The sequence below is a fragment of the Pinus tabuliformis genome, chromosome 1_1, assembly GCF_031772625.1.
Source record: "Pinus tabuliformis cultivar Carrire ecotype Pingquan chromosome 1_1, CPIR1, whole genome shotgun sequence".
Lineage (NCBI taxonomy): Eukaryota > Viridiplantae > Streptophyta > Pinopsida > Pinales > Pinaceae > Pinus > Pinus tabuliformis.
Window position 1 is genome coordinate 652,325,869 of NC_142297.1, and position 23,820 is coordinate 652,349,688.

At 39.5% G+C, this 23,820-nt stretch overlaps 1 protein-coding gene across 1 annotated transcript in view; it reads right to left on the reverse strand.

The window, feature by feature from the left end:
* LOC149215076 (etoposide-induced protein) overlaps positions 1–23,820 on the reverse strand; it is a 182,539-nt gene that overhangs the window by 103,083 nt on the left and 55,636 nt on the right. Inside the window, exons 4-7 of the mRNA XM_089392504.1 lie at positions 13,357–13,409; positions 541–669; positions 378–441; positions 76–161 (exon numbers count right to left, since the gene is read on the reverse strand). Of these exons, the coding sequence (XP_089248630.1) occupies positions 76–161; positions 378–441; positions 541–669; positions 13,357–13,409 (332 nt within the window). The remainder of the gene's footprint in view (positions 1–75; positions 162–377; positions 442–540; positions 670–13,356; positions 13,410–23,820) is intronic.

The window sequence follows — 23,820 nt, forward strand, 5'->3', positions numbered from 1 at the left end:
TAGTAGATTCCAATAATTCAAGGAAAGTAGAAGGCTCTCTAACCATCGTCAAACTATAAAGACCAGTGAACTTACTCAAAACAGTAATAAGCATAAATCCAAGATTGAAGAATAAAATTCAATAACTTTCCAATATAAGGAATATAACCAACTGCAGAGACCTGCAATATGAAGCAAAGTTTACATGTTACAACTCTACTTTCATTGGCAAAGGATGAAAGAAGTTAACTGACAAATAGCAACAAAAGTGTATCGTAGATATTCAAAATAAAAATAAATAGTGAAACGATGTTCACAACTCCTGAAACAAGAACTCCCATACTATGACAAACTTCAAAATTGTTTAGACTGACATGCATGGCATAAGATCAATTGACCTCTATGAAAAATATGGTAATCATAAGAATTGAATATATCTGCTCCCCAATCATAAGCATCATCCTGCATAAAGGCAAATCAAGAAAATGGACAGGTATTAATAAATAACGTACACAACAAAATTAAGTACTGGCTAACATATTACTAAAATTTCAAACTTACCCCTCAAGGCCGTCATGGTTGATGGCAGCTTCTGTACTTAATACTTTGTCCTTCCCTGAATTCAACTTCTGTGGAACTTCGTCAGATTGCTTCATTATAATACAAGCTTGCTTTGCAATTTCATTGTACCTGTTTTAGGAGCAATTTTTTCTCTTCAAGGTACAGCCTTAAGATAAAAGAGCAAAAACGAAGGCATGAAATAGGTGAATATTAACTTTTCAAACACATTTCGTAGCAGTTATAATATCAGGATCAAACTATTGAAATGGGATTTTTGAACATTCCAGTAAAGGACAATGGTGCTTGCAGTAAAGGACCAAGTGGAAGCTCCACAACCAAGCCAACCTAGAAGTATTTAAGCATTCACTCACAAAGGATATCTAGGGCAATAATTCATCCTCTTTGGGACAAAGCGGCTTCTAGATTAGTTCTGAAAATCCAAATGTACAATGAAAATTCTACTAATGCACTGCCAAGAACATTTGCTACACAATAAAATTGGCCATACACTACATCATAACTCAAACAAATAAAAATACCTTACTCTCCACAAGCTTGGAACTGTCTTGCTCACAAGTTCTTCCACTCAATCAATCCCCAAGCTCCAAATGGGGATAGCAAGTATATTTTAGCTCAACTCTCATACAATAAAATAATATTCGTTTTCCTAGATCCACTTTTCACTCCAAGAAATAACAATAAAATAGTAATCAAGAACATGCTTAGAAAAAGCAGCAAGAAGCTTATTGATATCCCCATCTTATTGCAATAAAATATTCTAGGAAACTAATATAAGATTATCCTCATCTAACTAACTCCAGTAGACAAATGATCAATGAATGAAGATGGAGTTAGATACAACAACAATCTAAAACTAGGAGCAAGTAGTTGGGTACCTTCTTTGTTTCAGGATTGACCATGTCTAGGCCCCAAAAATAGCAAGATACATCCTTATCCACTAGTGTGCCCTCCAAAACATGAGTCATGTTGACCACTGAAGTGTCAACTGATGAATTGTCAAAGAATCCATGTCAGAATATATTTCAGAGCATTCCATCATGGTCACAACAGTCAGAATTTCAGACGTCATCATGCAACTTCTGGTCTGCAGCCCTGCAGGGATGGTGTAAAATGATCCTAGTATGATTGAAAATAGAATCATGTAACACACCAAGGTAGCTTAGGATTTTGCTAGAGAATTTTCACTCTAGGAAGTTTTTTTCCTTAGCTAATTATTTTTGTTTCTCAACACTAAATAATTAGTTAAGTTTTTCTCTCAAATATCCCCCAAAGCTAGAGTAAGGCTTGATGGTAAAGTCTTAGGTGAGTCCTAGTGTACAGAGTCGATGTATATTACCATATTAGATCATGTCTAAAGTTTTGTAGAATTTGATTGTGTCAAAGTGTCAATTTTTAATTATTAAAAATTCCCCACTAAACAGGATTTTTAATAATTATTTGATGTAAAATGTAAAATGTGTTGTCTATAGAAGTTGTAGGGGGGTATGAGTACTCAAAATTAGACCTCAACACCTAGACTTTCTATTAGAAATGCTTTGAGAGTCAAAAAATGTGTATCTACCCCTCATTTTCCATTTTTCTGATTTTTTGGCAAAAATTGGCAATTAATTAGCCATAAATGACCCAGAAAATAAAATGAGAGAAAATAAAAATTATCTCTAAGTGGAAAAATGATTTAAAATTGAAGCGGACTTTCCCAAGAAAGAAGTCAAGTCAAAAAGTAAAGGAATCTCCACAAATCAAGCAAGAAATTACCAAGGAAAATTCAATGGTCCTCTTCAACAACTAATGGTCCAGAAAATCGATTTTTTTAAAGAGAATGGTCCAAATTGGTTGAATAGAATGAGAATTTTTTGAGGAGAAAAATTGGACAATAATATTTAGTGGTCCAGACTCCAAACTACTTCAGGATCAAGTTTCTTCTCCACCCGGCTCCTCCTTCAAGGCAAACGTCTCTATCTCTCCAAATCTGCGCAAGGTTTCTAGAGGGATTTATTCCTCTCGGGGTCAAAGATGAGTAATGAATTGGGCCTAGCCATTTTCCACTTCGAGAGGCTCCTCCCTCTCATATTTTTCTATAAATTGAACTCTTGCTCTCTCATTGTATCATCGGATGAAAATTGAGCCTTTGGCTAAGTGAAGCTTTGTTGAATTATTTACTCAATATTTTCTGAATAATAAAGAAAAGACTTTGGGGCTAATAAATTGTGGTATTTTTCTTTCGGCTTCTATGGCAAAAGAATTCTGATTTTCTTGCTCTTAATACTCTACTGGTGCAAATCAATTTTTTTGTTATTTCACTTGCCAGATGTGGATCTATTATTTGTGAGGTATCTTACATTAGTATTTGAGTTTAAAGAAACACTTTAGAATTAGAGGTGCTAGTGGGTTTTTGGTTGAACCCCTAGTCCTTGTTGGAAAATCAAGAAAATTGTAGATTAAGACTGATTTTCCTTCATGATAATTACTAGTGAAATTGGTTGCCATTATTATTAGTGTGTTTTTCTTCTTTCATCAAGCAATTACCATAATACAAGAACATGAAGATCATTGAAAAACAAAAGAACACAAGATATAGGCTCCAAGCCAAGGCAAAACTACTTCCAAGGGGAAAACTCAAAAAATTATCTTCTTATGGAATCCGATCAAGTGAGGTATCCAAGACCCATGACCACAGAAAATTCCACCCTCTAGATGCCAAGTCAGATCCTCCTTTAGCACAACAAATCCATCATCAAGAGACTAGAAACAAGAGATGTATCAAGGCAGAACTTCCACAAACTTTAAGCTCAAGAAGAAACTCTCTCTCATACTTCGGCCCTCCTCTTCATCTCTGTCCATTTTGTGATATTTCAGACCAAAAACATCCAAGTGTGTGTGTCCAAATGAGCTCCATCTTCCCTCTATTTATATTGTCCAGAGGGGTGCGAATAGACATGTCCATTGGGGCAGGGCCGACTTGGCATCTAGAGGGGTTTTTGACCCAAATTACATATTAAAAATTATTTTTTTTCTTTTTCTTTTTCTTTACAATATGTCCAAATAGGACTTTGACTCTTTGACTCAACAAAACCTAGAAGCATGAAGAACATGCTTATCTAAATAAAATAATAATTCTTGAGCATGTAACCCATGCTTAAAAAATAAATAAATTTATTTTTCTTCTTTTGCATTTTACATGATATATAATGACATAAGTACAATGACAATTATGAAGACCGCCCCTAACTACATTTTCCAACAGTCGTCTCTTTAATTGTGCTATCTATCTCCTTGTGATCTAAAAGAATATTTCATCTATGTAGAGATCTTTTTTCTATATCAGATATTGAAAGTCCAGGGACGTTTTTGGTTGAAATAACCAACTCTCAAGGATAGAAGTGGAAGAACCCACTATGGTTTCTCTCAAAGGGCTTTATCATAAGAATTATTTCAAAGGGAGTTTCCTTGCCATCTACTTGAGCAAATTATTTATATCTAAATTTCTCTCTTATTTTAATGCGCTTTAACTAAATAAATTTGCTATTTTAAGAGCTTATTTTTGCTTACTAAAGGGCAAAGGTGTCTTCACACCCTTTGGATTAGCACTTGTAAATTTTGTAAATATTTTGGGAATATTTTCTAACTCTCAATGTATATAATTTTATCTCCTTGCATATACTTGTCTCTATTCTTCTTGGCTTGCACAGATCTGTCAAAATTCCTTGAAATGCAGCAACTAGAATTTATTCTTCTAACTGATTAATTATGTAGTTTATTTTGTTACAGCAAAATAAAAAAATAAATCATACTACAATTTCTTCACCATAAAAATATTTCAGAAAATAAAAAATGGAGCTGAGAACAAAACACTAAATTAATTATGTCCTTGGACTAGCTCTGCAACTGTCTCTCAAGTCTCTGGCTGCAACTAGCCTTTGCACTTTCTATTAAGTATTTGTCTGCGCCCTAACTGGTTTTGCGCCCCTCAATCACTCACTGCAACTAGTATCGCAATTGTCCCTCAAGATCTGACTGCACCATGCTGACATTGATCCATCTGATACTAAATCAATGTGGGCCCTTGTAGCTGAGGTAATAATCTGTGACGAAACATCTGTCTAATTCCATCCTCCTAGGATCCTGCCCAAATCTCTGCAACTTCTGGAAACTAGAGTTCAAGATCTCCCCACCTCTCCCCTGGAGGTATAGTTGCATACAAAGTGAATTCGTCCTCCAACCTGTTGGACAAATTATCGATCTTTGCCAAATCTATTGTCTGCTCCTGCTTCTCCTTCTTGTCCTTCTTCTTCTTGGGACACTAAGTACTGTAGCGACCAAACTCGCCACATTTGAAGCACTTGAACTTCAACATATCTTGCTTCTTCATTTCTTCTCCCTTTAAGCCTTGTCCCTGACTGGGACCTTTCATTGCCTTCCACTTTGATGCAAGGGCTACATTAGCCTCCTCTTTCACACTCCTCAGTCCTTTGCTATTGTTGTCGTTGATATTACTCTCGACTAGAGCAAGCCTCATCTCTTCCTGAGTAAAATCATCCCACTATCGATCCCATCTAGGTAGTTGATCTCGTACAGTGATACCTTGGACGAAAGTAGCCCACTCCTTGGTGAAATTGTTGAGAGTTGTACGCACTAGCTCACTCCCAAGAGGAGTCTCACCAACTGTTGCAAGCTCATCTCGGACATTCTGAATTCTAGTGAGATAAGGAGTGACTCCTTCACCCTTATGCATCCTAGTGGTCCTCAACTTCTCTTTCAAGAACATCTTTCAGTTCTCGGAAGGATTTTGGAAAAGCATAGCAAATGCATCCCACATTTCTTTGTTCATATTCTTGGTTGCTAAGTGTAAGACTATATGATCTTGAACTCCACCAAGAATCAACCGCTTTGCCTTGGCCAGCTCCTTATTATAATTCTATAGTTGTTGTGGGTCTGTAGGTACAGCAACAACTCTCTCTGCATATGTTTTCAAACCATGCTCATCTAGCAGGGAAGACATTCTGGCTTTCTAGATACAATAGTTTGAGGCTCCATCTAGCCTATGCTGATCTCGAAGTCCTCTTGAGGCCATTTCTGCAAAACTCAAATATGGAAAATAAATATGAATCTCCGCCCTTTTCTTGTTCGGATGTTTTCCCTGCTACTCACACTCCCTCCTAGAATGCGCATTTTTCCCTGTCGCTGCCCTCTGCTACTGCAAATCTCAGGTTTCCTCCAGAAAACTGAATCTGGAAACCCTCAAGGAAAAACTGGAAATTCCTTCCTGTGTGTGCTTTTCTCTTCCACCTAGCGTTGATTTGCTACTACAAAAACTAATGCAAAATCACTGCGCCAAGATCTGCTCAGCAAAATCTCTTATCTACTCATCAGAACTGCTCCCCGGAACACCACTCCCTGCAAATCTCTACAACTGAGGAAATTCAATTTTTTTATTGCCTGCAAACTGAACAATCAAACCCTTGATCTGCTAATTCACATTCCTGGCTGGCCTCTGCGCTGACCTGGGAGAAATTCACTCAAATCCCCCTCTGAACTACGAAATTCTCTCCCTGTCGCTACTGAGCTCCTGATCTAATCAAAATTGTTCCAATACCATGTGAAAATTCCTTGAAATGCAGCAACTGGAATTTATTCTTCTAACTGATTAATTATGCGATTTATTTCGTTACGACAAAATAACGAATAAATCACACTACAATTTCTTCACCATAAAAATACTGAGGAAAATAAAAATTGGAACTGAAAAAAATAGAGCACACACAAAATAAAAATTGACACCATTATTTTTGGACAAAAGTCCCCAGAAAAACCAAATGTGGGAAAACCAGTGCAACAGATGAGGGTTTTATATTATTCTTCAGTAGAAAAATTTCTGAGTACAAATCTGGATGCCAGATTGGCAATCCTCTCCAAAGGAATCACTAGCAAAATTATTAAGGGAATTTTTCCCTTCTCCACAAGCAATCCTGCAACAAACTGCCCATAGAATTTGGCCCCAGAATACCCCTACACAGGCATCTACGCTCTCTGCACAGCCTGTAACTTGCATTGCCCAAAACTATCTTGCCACTATGACACTCCTCAAATCTTGGATGATCTTGGCACTATGACACTTTGTCAAACCTCACTTCACCATGGCATGGCATTTGGAGCCCTAAAAGGGCATGACGTCAACATTTTTGGAGGTTATGGCTCACACGTGTAGGAATTTATGGCTCATTTAATCACTAAGCTAGTGGGTTGGCTTGTAACTAAAAGGTCTAATTCATGTCAAACTTGTTTTAGGGGCTTCATGAGTTAGAATTCATTAAGGTAGACCTCATATAAATAGAGGTCACCTCATTTTCATTTATCATTATCACTTTTGGATCAATTCGGCCTCTTTGAAGGACTTTGGCCTAGCTAAAAAAGACTTGTATCTTTGTGGATAGGTGATTTTTGTGGAGTATTTTCTTTCGGAGACATCATTTTCGGATAATAAAGGATTGATTCATGCATTTCTTGTAACTATTCTAATTGTTGAATATCATTTATGGTTATTGCATGGAATGGTTGTTGTTAGCGTTTCTATGCTCAAGTTTTTTATTGAATATTCTTCTATGAAATCTTAGCAAAGTATTATATGCATTACCCTTAAGAGTGTGTGACAATCCCTTAAGTGAATCTTCATGTTAAGCTCTCCTTAATGATTTTATCCCCTCATAAAATGATAGTTAAGGTTTTGAAAACTAGGGTTTTTTATTATCCCTTACTCCATTCTAGGGTTTGACTCTTCCATAAGTAGATCTCCCTCTAGACTCTTGTTGACCACTCCACGTCAACTACCCTATAGCAGTACACCCATTTTTTCGCAAAAGGGATTTCATTATGTTCCATTGTCCAGATCATCCAGGATTCATCATCAGTCGATAGTTTGTCAAATTTGTAGACCCATTCTGCATGTTTGTAATGTAAATGATCTTAGTAAGACCGCCTATGTATGTAACAACCTAGGTAAGCCTATCGTTTTGATGAAAATTTCTATCCTAAGAGGTTTTTCCTTTTACTGATCCATGTGTGTTTCTAAATACGGATGATCGGCAGAGTTTTTCCTTCCAGCCTCACCCCAAAGCTAGGTTGGATTTTGTCATCAATCTCTTAGGTAAGTCCTAGTGTTCTAATCAAATCTTCTGTAAAGTGATTTGGGAATAGTTTTAGCTAATTTGTCTAGCTTATTTTATTACAAATCACTTGGTCTAATAGATCATATTTTAAGTCGCGGAATTGAGTAAATAATTGAGGGTCTAAAACGAACGGGTGTTCCCCCTTCATAGATTAAATGTAATTATCTTATGTAAATAATATTTTAGCCATGATGCTAAAATATTATAGAGTTGGAAAAAATAATTAATCCCCTCATGTGTTAATTGATTAAATTTTCTAGCAAAAATAAATTAAAAATGATAAGCCAAAAATTTAATTAATTAGAGTCAAAGTTAAGTCTTAGGGAAAATAAATTTTCCAAATAATTAATTCGTGGGTTCTAAAGAAATTATTTTTGGAGGTCCGCCACCAAGGGAATATTGAAAATTTCAATAAATTTTGGACCTTTGGGCCTTGGTGGTTAAGTCAAAGTCAGTTTTTTGAGAAAATTAGCTCAAAATAATTAATTTTGAGCTAATTAAAAATAAATTAAAAGATAAATTCAAAAATCCCTCAAAAACTAAATATTTCGACAGTGGAGATTAAAAAATAATCAAATCTTTATCAACGGTCAAGATTACTTTGACGAGCATCAAGCCAACTAGCTGTTTGGAGAATTTATCTATAAATTAGAGGTCATTTGTCTCACAAAGGATCCGATCTTTGAATCGTGTATTAGCTCTCGATGCTCTCTTGTAATTTTTTTGGAATAATAATAATGCAAAGTCTTTGGGGTTTTCATTGATGGTGGTGTTCCTCTTCGGCTTCTTATAGTAATATTGTTCTTAATGTTCTGTTGATTAATATTTTTATAAGTTTTTGATTATTAGTCTTCATGGAATAAATTATTGCACAAATATCTTGCATAAGTTATTGGATCTAATATAGCATTTTAATTTAAATTGAATTAGCAGGTATCTCTAATTTTTGAAAAATTACATTGTTAGATATCATTTAAGCGCGCTTGAACCATAGGCAATCTGGGATGGGTGACCTCCCGGGAAGTCTTGGTTACCAGGTGCAAGTCCCGGAAGTGATGATTGACGCTATTTGAGTTATTTCCTAGTTTCAATCCAATTTCTTCACCCGTGTGAGCATCACCCGATGCAATGAGTGCTAAGTGGACTATTCAAAATTCATGAGAAATTAACCAGTTACGACTACCTCTCATGGAAATGGTCATAGATGAATGACTTCCTTAACGCAGTTGAATCCCAAAAATGATATCTAATATAATGCACTGCGAAAGCCCCCAATACTCAAAAGAGTTAAGGGAACTCTACTTGAATGGTTCATGAGGCACAATATTTGCTAAGATTTTGCAAATGGGGTAGCAAGCTAAGTGGGCTTGATTGTGGGGAAAACTCCACAGTTAAGCGCGCTTGAGCCAGAGGCGATCTGGGATGGGTGACCTCCTGAGAAGTCCTGGTTACCGGGTGCAAGCCCCGGAAGTGATGATTGACGCTATGTGATTTATTTCACTGGTTTCAATCCAACTTCTTGACCCTTGTGAGCATCACCAGATGCAATGAGTGCTAAGTGGACTATTCAAAATTCATGAGAAATTAGTCAGTTACGACTACCTCTCATGGGAATGGTCATAGATGAATGACTTACTTAACGCAGTTGAATCCCAAAAAATGATATCTAATATAATGCACTGCAAAAGCCCCCAATACTTAATTCAAAAGAGTGAAGAGAACTCTACTTGAATGGTTCATGAGGCATAATACTTGTTAAGATTTTGCAAATGGGGTAGCAAGCTAAGTGGGCTTGATTGTGGGGAAAACTCCACAGTTAAGCGCGCTTGAGCCAGAGGCGATTTGGGATGGATAACCTCCTGGGAAGTCTTGGTTACCGGGTGCAAGCCCCGGAAGTGATGATTGACGCTATGTGATTTATTTCACTAGTTTCAATCCAACTTCTTCACCCCTGTGAGCATCACCCGATGCAATGAGTGCTAAGTGGACTATTCAAAATTCATGAGAAATTAGTCAGTTACGACTAACTCTCATGGAAATTATAATAAATGAATGACTTAACGCAGTTGAATCCCAAAAAATTATATCTAATATAATGCACTGCAAAAGCCCCCAATACTTAATTCAAAGGAGTGAAAGGAACTCTACTTGAATGGTTCATGAGGAGGCACAATACTTGCTAAGGTTTTGCAAATGGGGTAGCAAGCTAAGGAGGCTTGATTGTGGGGAAAACTCCACAGTTAAGCGTGCTTGAGCCAGAGACGATCTGGGATGGGTGATCTCCTGGGAAGCCTTGGTTACCGAGTGCAAGCCCCGGAAGTGATGATTGATGCTATGTGATTTATTTCACTAGTTTCAATCCAACTTCTTCACCTGTGTGAGCATCACCCAATGCAATGAGTGCTAAGTGGACTATTCAAAACTCATGAGAAATTAATTAGTTATGACTACCTCTCATGGAAATGGTCATAGATGAATGACTTCCTTAACGCAGTTGAATCCCAAAAAAAAGATATCTAATATAATGCATTGCAAAATCCCGCAATACTTAATTCAAAAGAGTGAAGGGAACTCTACTTGAATGGTTCATGAGGCACAATACTTGCTAAGGTTTTGCAAATGGGGTAGCAAGCTAAGTGGGCTTGATTGTGGGGAAAACTCCACAGTTAAGCGTGCTTGAGCCAGAGGCGATCTGGGATGGGTGACCTCCCGGGAAGTCTTGGTTACTGGGTGCAAGCCCCGGAAGTGATGATTAACACTATGTGATTTATTTCACTAGTTTCAATCCAACTTCTTCACCGCTGTGAGCATCACCCAATGCAATGAGTGCTTAGTGGACTCTTCAAAATTCATGAGAAATTAGTCAGTTACGACTACCTCTCATGGAAATGGTCATAGATGAATGACTTACTTAACGCAGTTGAATCCCAAAAAATGATTTCTAATATAATGCACTGTGAAAGCCCCCAATACTAAATTACATTGTTATTTTAAGTCTCTATTAATCTGACAGTTTAATCTGAAGTGTGCAGAAATCATTTGGATTTAAAAATTTGGGTGTTTGGGGAAGTCCTCAGTCAGACCAACGGACTCCCAAGGCATAAGATCTGAAAAGCCTTGATAATTTAAATCATACGATTTTCTTTTTGCATGATCCTTGGGGCTAGTACCTCATTTTTTTAATTAATTTTTTTATAATTTGTGCTAAATAGATAAATCTAGCTAGGAAGAGTTTATTTCTACTGATCTGAGAGCGGATTTGGACTCATACTCCTCAGATCCAATAGATTTGTATATTATTTGTATAGATTTGATTATATTTGTGAAATAAATCTTGTCAATTATTTTATTTCTCTAATCTTGGTTTTGAAACTAGGGTTTTTGGGGTTTGAATTATTTTTTTTTATTTTTGTATATATTGGGATTTTTGCTTATTTACCTCCCAATTGTAAGCATATTTTAGGACTGATATTTTTGTTTTGCAAAGGCAGTTAGCATTAACATATCAAGCATCTTACAACTAGTATTTGACAAAAGAAAGTTGCACTCTTTTTCTGCTAGTCCAAGAACCTAATCACACATTCACCAACTTACATTTCTAAAATGCTCTGAGATTATTACCGAGTCTTTCTAATCTAAGATTTGAGTAGTGATTTCCTTCTTAGCAATCTCACCTAATACTTGTGCTTGTAATATTTAAAGTTCACCGGTTTCTGATTGATATATCATAGAAGTGAAGATTAACTAAACAAGCACAAATATTAAAGAAATTGAGTGTGTTGTCCCTGTTGGCATTGCCTCATTGGATAATCCTAAAGTTTCTCCATTGGATTTTTATTGGAATATTGTAACCTTGTGTTCTAAAGTGATATTTTATAACCTTGGTTAAAATGGGTTTATAGTTCTCACTTTGAATCATTTGGCTATAATTGCATCTCCTTGAAGCAATTGTTTTCTTTAATTCTAGTTTTTTTCATCTCTCATCATTGATTTTATGAGCATTCCTAACCTACTTGCAGGTTGCATTTATCTTGTACTATTCACTCCTTCTTACATTATAATATTGGTATCTCTTTAAAGTGAAAGTACTCATTTCATTTAATTTTCAAGTTGTGTTTTGCTCATATATCAGTCTCATATTTTTGCTAACCTTTCCTTGCAACATTGCTTACTTGGTAGCTTGAGATATCATATATTGTTGTGCAAGCACTTTTAAATTTCTTTGAGCATTTTATCAAGGCATTGGTTTCTTATTGTTTCATCTTAAGTGTCATAGTGATCTAAGTAAAGTTATCTCTCACATTGCTCACTTTAATAACGTAACTTGCCTTCTAATCTTAATTCAAACTACTTAGATAACAAACGTCTTACCCTCATATCTCGTAGACTTGTTATTCCAACAAGTTAAATCCTTTAGTTTCATTCTACAGGGACTACCCTCCTTAGCTTGCCTAGGAGAGTTAGAACGGAGTGGGCAGGGATCAGAGTGACAACCCCTGCCATGAGCGTTGTGGCCCTTGGTGTACACTTTGGGCGACAACAACTCCATCACCCAAGATCAAGCACTATGCTTTCCACATATGTGATCATACCATAAAAACTCGCTTAAAGCTAAATTTTCTCCCTCTCCATTAATTTTTGCCCTTTAAGGCAAGTCGCTAGGCTAGGGTTGGGGTTGAATTCAACTAGGACAACTGTGTTTGCTTTTGGGAGGTTTCTACGTGTGGCTTGTAACTCATTACCTCAAAATAGTTCATTTTCCACAATGAATTCTTCCATTTTAGGAGTGTCGTCACAAGCCCTAGGCAATTCTGCCCTAGGGTAAGCCCTAATCTAACCCTATGCTTCAACTTGGGGCCTTTTGAAGGCTTTTTGTCCCAAATATTAATCATATTGATCTTGTCAAGCCTTTTCTTGGCCTTGTGTACCTTGGTAAGCCTTTCATCCTTGCTTAGTCACTAAACCCTAGGTCACTTGTGCCCTGGATAGGTCTTTGAAGGGCACGCTTTGGCTTGTCCTTGCTAGTTTAAGTGTTGTCCTTAAGCTAAGTGTATTTCCTTAGCCTATCCTTATCACCTCCAAGCGTTAGACTTAGAATATCCATTAGGTGACCTACATAGGGAAGCCTCCCTCGTGATGAAAATCCACTAGAGTAGGAGGTTTTGGCTGTGGTGGTAGTGGGCCTCCACCTCATGGTGTTGTCCCTTGGTCTAGGTTTGGTCTTGTGAACCCTCACACAAGACCTACTAAATTTTGAGGCAACACAATCATGAGTAAGAAAAAGAGAAAAGTACCCTTTCTCATATAAAGCGTCCATGTTCGTGACAAATTCCCAAATAACACCTAAATAGAGATATAAAATGATAAAGAAAAACTATGGTATGGCATTAAGTGACATTTGCAAAGATCATAGTCATGTGAGATTCAAAAACAAAATTGTTTGCATAAGTAAATGACATCATCTTTCAGTTCTATATTGCCATTTCTCACCCATACCATTAAAAGCATAGATGACTATCCAAATACCATAAATGTCCATGTCTACAAATCAACCAAGAAGCAGTTCCATGCAGTTATGAGTCATGACTCATAATATAATAAACATTGTTTAATAATGTAAAGAGGGGTTTACCATATGCTGCTAATAATAAAGCTGAAAACATACATGGGATAAAACCAAAGCACCTGCAAGATGTACACAATTAAAATACCATCAGACATATTGTAGTAGACATGAAGTCACGAAATCAAGCACTACCTAAGATAATCTAGTATCAGTAATAAGCAACAAAAATATCAACATTAAAAGGATTTATTTCTTCTTTTTTGTGAAATTTGTTCCTTCATTCTCTCTCTATCTACACAATCATCCAAAAATTAAGTTGGAAAAATAGTTTATCCCATACACAGATGCATTCATAAGGTAAACATTAAAATATGAAAAATTTAACATGACAAAAATACATGAACGCCACACACCTTCATAGAATGTGTACACAGATTACTTTACTACTCAGTTCTAGAAAAACATCAACTTCTAACTTTCTATGCAGTTCTCAATTTACTATTCATTTCTAGAAAAACTATAACTCTTAACTTGCTACTCAGTTATAGAAAAACTCCAAATACTAGCTTGCAAGTTAGCAACTCCCTTCCTCGAGAGCCACTAAATTTTGGCACTCCTAGACAAACCTTACAAAGCTCTTTCATGAATTATATGAACATCCCTGAAGACACAAATGGTGTATATAGAATGGGGCAAGCATACTATAATTGCACCTCCTAGCAACAATGTTGTGGAACTTGTCGTAGCAATATTCAGCCATATTATCCTTTGCTGTATGCAAATTTGGCAGCAATACAAACTTCAGTAAACTTTTGGTATGGTACAGATGCAGGATGGTCAATTTACTTTTTTATGTCTTTGATAATATAAGATGTCTTTTAAACTTAGAAAAATCAATTTTTGAAAAGGGGTAAAAAAAAACTATAAATATAAAGCTAGTCATCAATTTTTCAAGGAATGGATTATTGTTTTTTATTTAATGGCCACTAATGAGGCTGAAATTCTTCTCAAATTTGGAAAAAAAAATGCATATGTTTGTAACATGAGATGTATACTTCCATAGTGGATCAATACCAGATTTTTCATTACGTATTTTTTTCGCACCAAATCCTATTCAAATCTTGCTAATATGGTGGAACTACACAGTAACTGATTTATTTTATTTTGCATGAGAGCAATCCACATGCAAAACTTGTTGTGCCAACCTTCATTCCAGCTGCAGCTGTCTAGTGCTAGCTGATTGTAAAACTTAACACTGGTGATTACAGCAGGATTTAGACCATTACATAGGGTTGGATCCTATTGTAACCACTTCTTATATATTATTCCCCCTTTACATATTACCAGACAATTTTATAATGCAAACAAGGATATGTTCTGGGATCCCCTTCCACCCTGCTTCAATTGGATATGTATTGGATATGGATCTTGTCTAGATCAATTTTCTCAAAACTGGACTGGTCATTGAACCGGTAGACCCCCCCCCCCCCCCCACCAAGACTGGGAACCGGTCAGAACCAGACCAAAAAACCAGTCAACCAGAAACACATAAAATATTCAAGTTTTAAAGAAAAGCATATATAGTCATGTGCATCCATATAAATCCAAACCATTTATACACAAATATGAAAAAGCTCTCATTTATATAGCAAGAGTGCAGAGTCTCCTCAATGGTGATAGAGTCAAGGTGGTAGCTGGAGCTCCCCTGCAGCATTTCTTCTTCTTTAGATTCGCGAGTGTTCGGCATGAGATGAGCAAAGACAAGTAGAGATGAGCAGAGATGTACATGACATGATGACAAGAGACATATGATGATCACATGATTCTGTTGGAATTTCTTCCAAGCTAAGAGGGAGTGTTAATTTGGCAACTCAGTGACAAATTCCAACCATTGCATTAAATTCCTCTTTCCGAGACGACCAACATTCACTTTTGAAGCACTCAATTCGGACAAGGGAAAGTGGATTTTTGAAGTCAAGCCCACAAGTACAAAATTGTCAAGGTTGGCCTTGGATCAAATGGCACCTCTCAAGGACAAGATGGCACCCCTCAAGTTGCATATAAATACAAGTGACCTCACGCCTCATTTGGACATCATTAACACAATCACTTCTTCTCTCTCCTTTATTTGGTTCATGCCTCATTTGGACATCATCAACACAATCACTTCTTCTCTCTCCTTTATTTGGTTGGTTCGTATAGGTCTGGAGCAGCCTATTCTTCTCACATGGTTTGGAGGCATCTTTGACTCCTCTCTTTGGCATCTTTGATTTTTAATGATTGGGCATTTGGTTTGGCTTGGTTTTCTTGGGTTTTGGATCTGATTAAGGAGGCAGAATTCAGTGAGGAAGGAAACGAATTCTAAAGCAGCTAGACCACCTTTGACCTGTGTTGACTTTTTGCAGTTGAAGTTTGACCAGCATTGACCAAGGGTCAAAAGGAGCCTTTTGACTTCAATTTTCTTGGAGGTCTGTCCCATCAGGCCGCATTTTTGGACACTAAGACCGAGGCATTTTGAGGAGTTTGACTGTTGTTGATCACAGGATTGACCGCAGAACAGAGTTGTACATTTTCTCTCTCCATTGACCAAGTTTGACCGAGGTTTTTGGAGTTGTTTCGACTGATCCTTAACCAGCAAAAGAGGCCGCATTGACTTAGCTTTGACCGAAATAAATTGAAGCAGATGTGTCCATGATTTGAATGTTGTTGACTTGACCGGTCACACATCGCTGTTGTTGACTCCTGCTAACATGGACAGATTTGCAGAAGGATCATATTTGAACTTTGTTGACTTCATCTCTCTCTCTCTCTTGTATCTGATTTGGATAAGTTGCTTGGCATATTGTCATACTTGGATATTGGATATTGATACTGGACATTGGCTAGTCAAAGTTTAACTTTGACTTTTGGATGATGCACTCTCTCTACTGAATGTTGATTTGGGGTAGCATCGGATGTGCTCTAGCCATGAAAATTGGTGTAGAGGCTAAAGCACATGAGATCTCCAAGACTCAGAAACGGTTTGGGGAAATTCCACCCAGTTAGAAAGATATTAAAACAATTAATATTTTTAATGGGTACCTAAGTCTAAACTTAGGAAAATAAAAATATTAATGGGCATTAATATAAAACTGGGTGAGAAGGTTCTAAATAACATGGATCAAGCCAAATCTCGGTCATTGAAGACTCAACAGAAAAAATATAAGAGGCTTGAAGGTCAATTGGAGACACACCAAGGGAAACCAATCGGTTCGATTTCTGGAGCGGAGTTTGCTGAGAAATTCGAATTAGTGGTCTGGATTGCAGTGAGAGGCAGCAAGTACATTATGGGAAAATCAATTATGGGTCAAAATCATAATGCAGAGGCATCCACGTCAGGAGACCCGTGCAGATTTTCAAAAAATTGCACAAGAGAGAGAAATTTCGATTTCCCTATGTTGGCTTCCAGATTGGAAGAAGAAGTTGCTTGCGTAACAAGCTTTGCATCATCAGAGGTATGATATATAGACAGTGGAGCCTCCTGGCATATGATAGGAATCCGGGAATGTTTCTCAGATTATCAGGGGGAAAGAATGAATTTTCAGATCACCATGGGGAATACGGCAAAGTGTACTCCAGTAGGGAACGGTTCCATAGTTTTTCAAACAGAAACGAGAGAGCGGTTCTGAGCTACCAATGTACTGCATGTGCCAGGATTGGGGATGAACTTACTTTCTGTATCACAACTTCAAAGCAAGGGCTATGATGTTTTCTTCATTAAGGAGAAAGTATACGTTAAACATCCGAGCTGGAAAAAGAAAGTACAGATCGGAATCAGAAGTAACAAGTTGTACAGGTTGCAGCTAGAATCACCAATGGCACTGATAGGCAGTAATGGAGACAAGGATTTGAATGAATTATGGCACAGAAGGATGGGACATTTGAACCGTGGGGCTCTCAGCATTCTCAGGAAAACTGTAACAGAAGTTCCAAATCTTCGTACAAAACGAAATGATGTATGCAGAGGATGTGCTCTGGGCGAGTATGCCAAAGCAGCGTTTCATGGAAGTAAAAATAGGGCCAAGAGTGTACAAGGATTGATACACTCAAATATCTGCGAACCGATGTCCACAAAAGCTCTTAGTGGTGCCGAATACTTCGTCACCTTCATCAATGACCATTTCAAGAAAACTTGGATTTATCTTCTGAAAACCAAGGACGAGGTTTTTGTCGATTCAAAGAGTTCAAGGCTCTAGTGGAGAATCTGACAGGAAAGAAAATAAAAGTTTTGCGCTCAGACAATGGTGAAGAATATGTCGACAAGAACTTCACCGATTTTTGTGCTAGGGAGGGCATCAGAAGAGAGTGGACAGCTCCTTACAATCCAGAGCAGAATGGAGTAGCAGAAAGGAAGAACGGGACTATCATGGAAGCAGCTAAGGCCATGATGTATGATCAGAATCTGCCAAAATTCCTGTGGGTAGAAGCATGCAGCACGGCAGTCTATGTCCAAAATAGAACTCCTCATAGCGCATTGAGCAAGATTACTCAAGAGGAAGTCTTCACCGAGAAGACACCTGAAGTTAGTCATTTCAGGATATTTGGGAGTTTCGCATATTGTCATATACCCACGGAGAAGAGGAAGAGGTTAGGTCAAACTACAGAGAAAGGATACCTAGTGGGATACAGCGAGAACCCTAAGGCATATAGAATCTATCTAACACGGAGCAGGAAGGTAGTAGTTCGACGAGATGTGAAGTTCATCGAAGATAGGGCCTTCAGAAAATCTCGAGAAATGTCTTCCGAGGAGCAGTCAAAAGATGAGCCGTTGGTCAAACCACTTCAACCAGCGGAAGCCAGTACCAGGAATTCTCCTTCAGAATAGGAGGAATCACAGGAAGAGGAGGAGCTAATAGATGCACCTACTACCAGGGGAAGAACGAGTCGGGAACTTTGATAGATTTTGTAGGATGCAGAAGATTTCATCGGTGCACCCAGGAACAATAAAAGGGAGCGAAGACAACCAAATAGATATCAGGCCTTAGTCGCTCAGGATGGAGAGCCTTCCAATTTTCAAGAGGCCGCTCAACATCAAGTTTCGATGGATGCGATGGTAGAGGAATACAGCTCTATAATGGTGAATGATGTCTGGGAAGTAGTGCCTAGGCCTCAGGACAGAGTAGTGGTAGGTTCGAAATGGATCTACAAGATTAAATACGTTGCAGACGGCATTGTGGAAAAATACAAAGCCAGGTTTGTGGCTAAGGGGTATGCTCAAAAAGAAGGAATAGACTACGTAGAGACCTTCGCCCCAGTAGCCAACAGCAGAGATGGGATGGGAGATCATCAGATGGATGTCAAAACGACATTCTTGAACGGGGTGATACATTGAACAGCCAAAAGGCTTTGAGACACATGAGAAGGAATCTCATGTATGCAAATTGAAGAAAGCCTTGTATGGGCTGAAATAGGCACCTAGAGCATGGTATGGTCGAACTGATGGCTACTTGCAGAAGATGGTGTTCGTCAAGAGTGATATCGATCCCAATCTCTACTATCTAGTTGTAGAGAATGAGCCTCTAGTCCTAGTATTATATGTGAATGATCTCTTCCTGACAGGATCATCCAGGCTCATCGAGGACTACAAGAAGAATCTAGCCACAGACTTTGACATGAAGGATTTAGGACAGATGCATTATTTCCTAGGTTGGAAGTTTGGCAGCAGAATAGTAAAATCTTCCTTGGACAAGGGAGATATGCTACAGAGATTCAGGATGTAGGACTGTAGGCCGGTGGCTACTCCAATGATCACCAACTATAAGAAAATTGATGCATCAGAAGACAAAGATGTTGATCCCACCTTATGCAGGCAGCTCATAGGGTCCCAGATGTATCTGATCAATACCAGGCCAGTCATTTGTTACGCTGTCAACACCCTTAGTCAGTTCATGGTGGAACCAAAGAGGGCTCATTGGGCAGCAGCCAAACATTTTCTCAGATATATACAAGGAACAGTCGATTATGGACTCTTATACATCAGAAGTAATGATATCAAATTGGGTGGGTTTACTAATGCAGATTGGGCTGGAAGTTCAATAGATCAGAAAACTACTTCTGGGTATTGTTTCAACATTGGATTGGGGATGACCTCCTGGTGCAGTAGGAAACAGAAATTCGTAACTCTGAGCTCAGCTGAAGCAGAATATATGGCCACTAGCACAACTTCATGCGAAGCCATATGGCTTAGAAAATTGCTTGTGAACCTATTCAAAAGAAGGATGGAAGCGACCGGGATCATGTGGGATAATCAAAGTCACATCAAGCTCTCTGAGAATCCAGTATTTCATGATTGGTCAAAGCACATTGATATTCGGTGTCACTTTGTCAAAGATTATGTCCAACGAGTGTTGATTTGGGGTAGCATTGAATGTGCTCTAGCCATGAAATTTGGTGGAAGGGTTGGGGCACATGAGATCTCCAATACCCAGAAAGGGTTTGGGCAGATTCTAAACAAATCGGGAGATATTAAAATAATTAATATTTTTAATGGAGTCCCTAAGTCTAAACTTAGGGAAAATAAAGTATTAATGTGTATTAATATGAATTTGTGTTAGAGTGGTCCAAAAGACATGGATCAAGCCAGATCTAATCTTAGCCGTTGATTAGGGACTTAATCTCGGTCGTTGAGATGTCAACAGGGAAAGTATAAGAGGAGGCTTGAGGGTCACTTGGAGAAAATACACCAGATGATCAGTCATTCTATTCTCTAGAGCGGGGTTTGCTAAGAGAGATAGAATCAGTGATCAAGAGAACAACTGAGGGGCATTGAGTACAGAGAAAAAGAGAAGGCAGAGATTGTGCCGGGAAAGCAACGCAGCAGCCAAGGAGGGTAACAGAGAGCCAGCAAGGGCTCATGCAGGGCCACGCAGAGGCAGCCAAGTGTTGCACAGAGCACCAGAGGGGCCAGCGTAGTCGACGCAGAGGCTCCCGGAGCTGACACAGGCCAAGAAAGGCTGACGCAGGGCCAACGTGAGAGAGAGAGAGGCAGTCACAGTCCAGATTGGGCAGACGCTGGGGTTGCGGGAGCAATTTTGTGCTGAGCTGCCGGAAGAGTTTTTTGGGGTTTCAACCAAGAGATTTCTCTCAAACTGTGAGGTATAGTTGCTAAGGAAATTCTCTGTTGGGTAGGCCAGTTATGGCACCCATATTGTACTCTGATATTGCTTAATAAGAAAACCCTCAGATAGTTGCATTGGGTTTTTCCAGAGGCATTGATCCAAAAATAATGGTGTCATGTGGTGTGTTTGTTCTTGTTTCTTTTAGTTGTTGATATGTAATATGTTGAGCATGCACTGGTGTTTATTTTCAATATTTACTTCGTAAATAACTTGTTAAAGGAAAAATAACAAGTGGGTAGGAATAAATTAGAAAAAGTGCATGAAGGGTTTCTAACTAAGGAAAATTAGAAACTTCAACATGGTATCAAAGCGTGATTGCAGATCACAGGAGGACTAAAAGACATCAGTCGAGCGGAAAAATAGTAGCAGAAAACAATTGTCCTAAGGTGACAGAAGTTGTTTCTAGCAGAGCAGAAGCCAAGGAAGTGTGACGCGGAGCCAACTAGAGCCACGTAGAAGAAGTCGGGAACTGCGCAGAGCCTCAGAGAGGCCAGCGTTGCTAACGTAGAGGGCCAGAGGACTAACGCAGGGCATCCCAGTGCTGAAGCAGACCCATCCGGGGTGACGCAGAGCCAGCGTGGGGCAGAGAAGGGTTGACACAGTTCACAAAGAGACAGTTGTTGGGGTCTAGAAGGTTGCAGTGATATTTCAGAGTGGAGCTGGTGAGGTATTGTAGTCAAAACATTACCTGACAGAGCAAGGCCAGAGGAGTTGTTACCGAGGGTTTCTAGCTGAGGAACCTGGATCAGCAGTGCAGTTGCACAAGACGATCAGAGTAGGGGCATCTCGACAAGCGGCAGAAGGATTTCCAGGGCGAAATCAAGACTCAGAGGGAGTCCAGAAGAGAACTTCCAGACGAGAAGTAGAGACTCGGAGTCAAACAGAGAACTTCCAGGAGGGAAGTAGAGGAGCGTCATGGCACTACATGGGGTAAGAGACCAGGATAGACTGGACAGAGCATCGAACTTTGCAGTTTGGAAGGCCAGAATCTTATCAGTGCTTGACAGGAATCGTGTCAAGAACTTCGCCTTGAAGGTTATAGCTATCCCAGTCGACCCCAATAATAACGACAAGTACGAGGAGGCAATGGCAAGGGCCAAGTGCATTATCCTTGACGGGGTCAAGAATCATGTGGTACCACATATAGCTGAGAAGGAAACAGCAGTTGAGATGTGGGAGGCTCTCAAGAACCTGTACCAGCATACTTCTGTGCAGAGAAGAATGCTACTTGAGAATCAGTTGAGGTCGTATCAGATGAAGAAGGTCAATCGATTGACAACTTCCTCGGAGGACTGAATCAAATCCAAGACCAGTTGACTGCTATAGGAGCGACACCGAATCAGGAGCTTATGGTGAGGACAACCCTGAATGTTGTCTCAGAACAGTGGGAAGTGTTTGTCCAGAGTATCCTGGGCAGAGGGACTCTCCTACCTTGGGACGAGATGTGGGCAGCTCTTCCAGGAAGAGATCAGATGGCAGTGGAAGACAGGTAGCAGCAGCAAAGGGATCAAGGTCAAGCAGGAGGAGGAAGATGTGGCCCTAGCATCTGAGGGAAAGCAAAAGAAGCAGAAGAAGAAAGATCTCTCCAAGATCAAGTACTTCCACTATGGGGAGATGGGTCATTATGCGACCAAGAGCCGAAGAAAGAAGAGTAAGGGAAGTCTTCCGAGACTAAGGCAGCGCCAGCATGGGCAGAGAAGGAAGTTTTGACAGACGATGATTGTGCCATGAGTGCACACGCACCACTTGAGCGGAAGTGTGGAGACATCGAGTTGTAGTCAGACGGACTACAGATGATGAGGGGCAGGATCCTTGAGGTACCCAGCCTCTTGGATTATACCTTGCTACAGGAGCCCCGATGAGGAGTAGGAGGACTGGCTGGTTGGGCAGAGACAGATGCGGATGGAGCGGCAGAGAGAGCTACAGTGCAGGAGTCCCGAGAAAGCGCAGAGCTAGTAGGCTGCATCAGTGCAAGAGGCACGAGAGTGTTGCACCAGTGCAGGAAGGCACAAAGATGTGTGCAACGGTGCGAGATGCAGGGAGTTGTTGCAGCAGCGCAGAGGTCAGAGAGGGAGCACTTGTCAGCAGCAGAGGAAGCTTCAACATCAGTGGGTGTTTCTAGCCCAACAGGGAGGTCAATTGGAGGATCAGTTACTTACTTCTCAGTAACTGAGTTGCAGTGCAGCAGTGAGCAGCCCGATGCAACATGATTAGAGGAGCAGTGTGGATGCAGTGCTGGGAGAAAGGACCAACAGCAGCACGGATGCAGAGGGAGTTGTCGTACAGATGCAGCAAGGCCTAGCATCAGCACAGGTACCGATGCCGGATGATCAGAGTAATACTGAGTGAGGAGTATTGCTAGAGCACAGTCCTCGCTAAGAGGGAGTGTTGATTTGGGGCAGCATCGGATGTGCTCTAGCCACGAAATTTGGTGGAGAGGTTGGGGCACATGAGATCTCCAATACCAGAAAGGGTTTGGGCATATTCTAAACAGATCAGGAGATATTAAAATAATTAATATTTTTAATGGAGTCACTAAGTCTAAACTTAGGGAAAATAAAATATTAATGTGTATTAATATGAATCTGTGTTAAAGTGGTCCAAAAGACATGGATCAAGCCAGATCTAATCTTAGCCGTTGATTAGGGATTTAATCTCGGCCGTTGAGATGTTAACAGGAAAATTATAAGAAGAGGCTTGAGGATCACTTGGAGAAGATACACCAAATGATCAGTCATTTTATTCTCTAGAGCGGGGTTTGCTAAGAGAGATAGAATCAGTGATCGAGAAAGCAGCTGAGGGGCATTGAGTACAAAGAAGTCAGATATTGTGTCGGGAAAGCAGCGCAGCAGCCAAGAAGGGTGACGCATAGCCAGCAAGGGCTCACACAGGGCCACGTAGAGGCAGCCAAGTGTTGCACAGAGCACCAGAGGGGCTAGCGTAGCTGACATAGAGGCTCCTAGAGCTGACACAGGGCCTCCTGGCGCTGATTCAGGGCCAACGTGAGACAGAGAGGGACAGACGCAGGGCCAGCGTGAGACGGAGAGGGACAGACGCAGGGGTTGCAGGAGCAGTTTTGTGCTGAGGAGTTGCAGGAAGAATTTTCTGGGGCTTCAGCCAGGAAATTTCTCTCAAACTGTAAGGTATAGCTGCTAAGGAAATTCTCTGTTGAGTAGGCCAATTACGGCACCCAGATTGTACTCTGATATTGCTTAATAGAAGAATATTTGTAAAGGGTTTTCCCCCTTGTGGGGTTTTTCCCTAGTCATTGACCAAATATTGTGTCTATTGTCTCTTGGTTGCCTTTCATTATGCATTTGTATAATTGTTCTATCCACTATTTCTCTATTGTCATTGGTTAATCAAAGAAGTA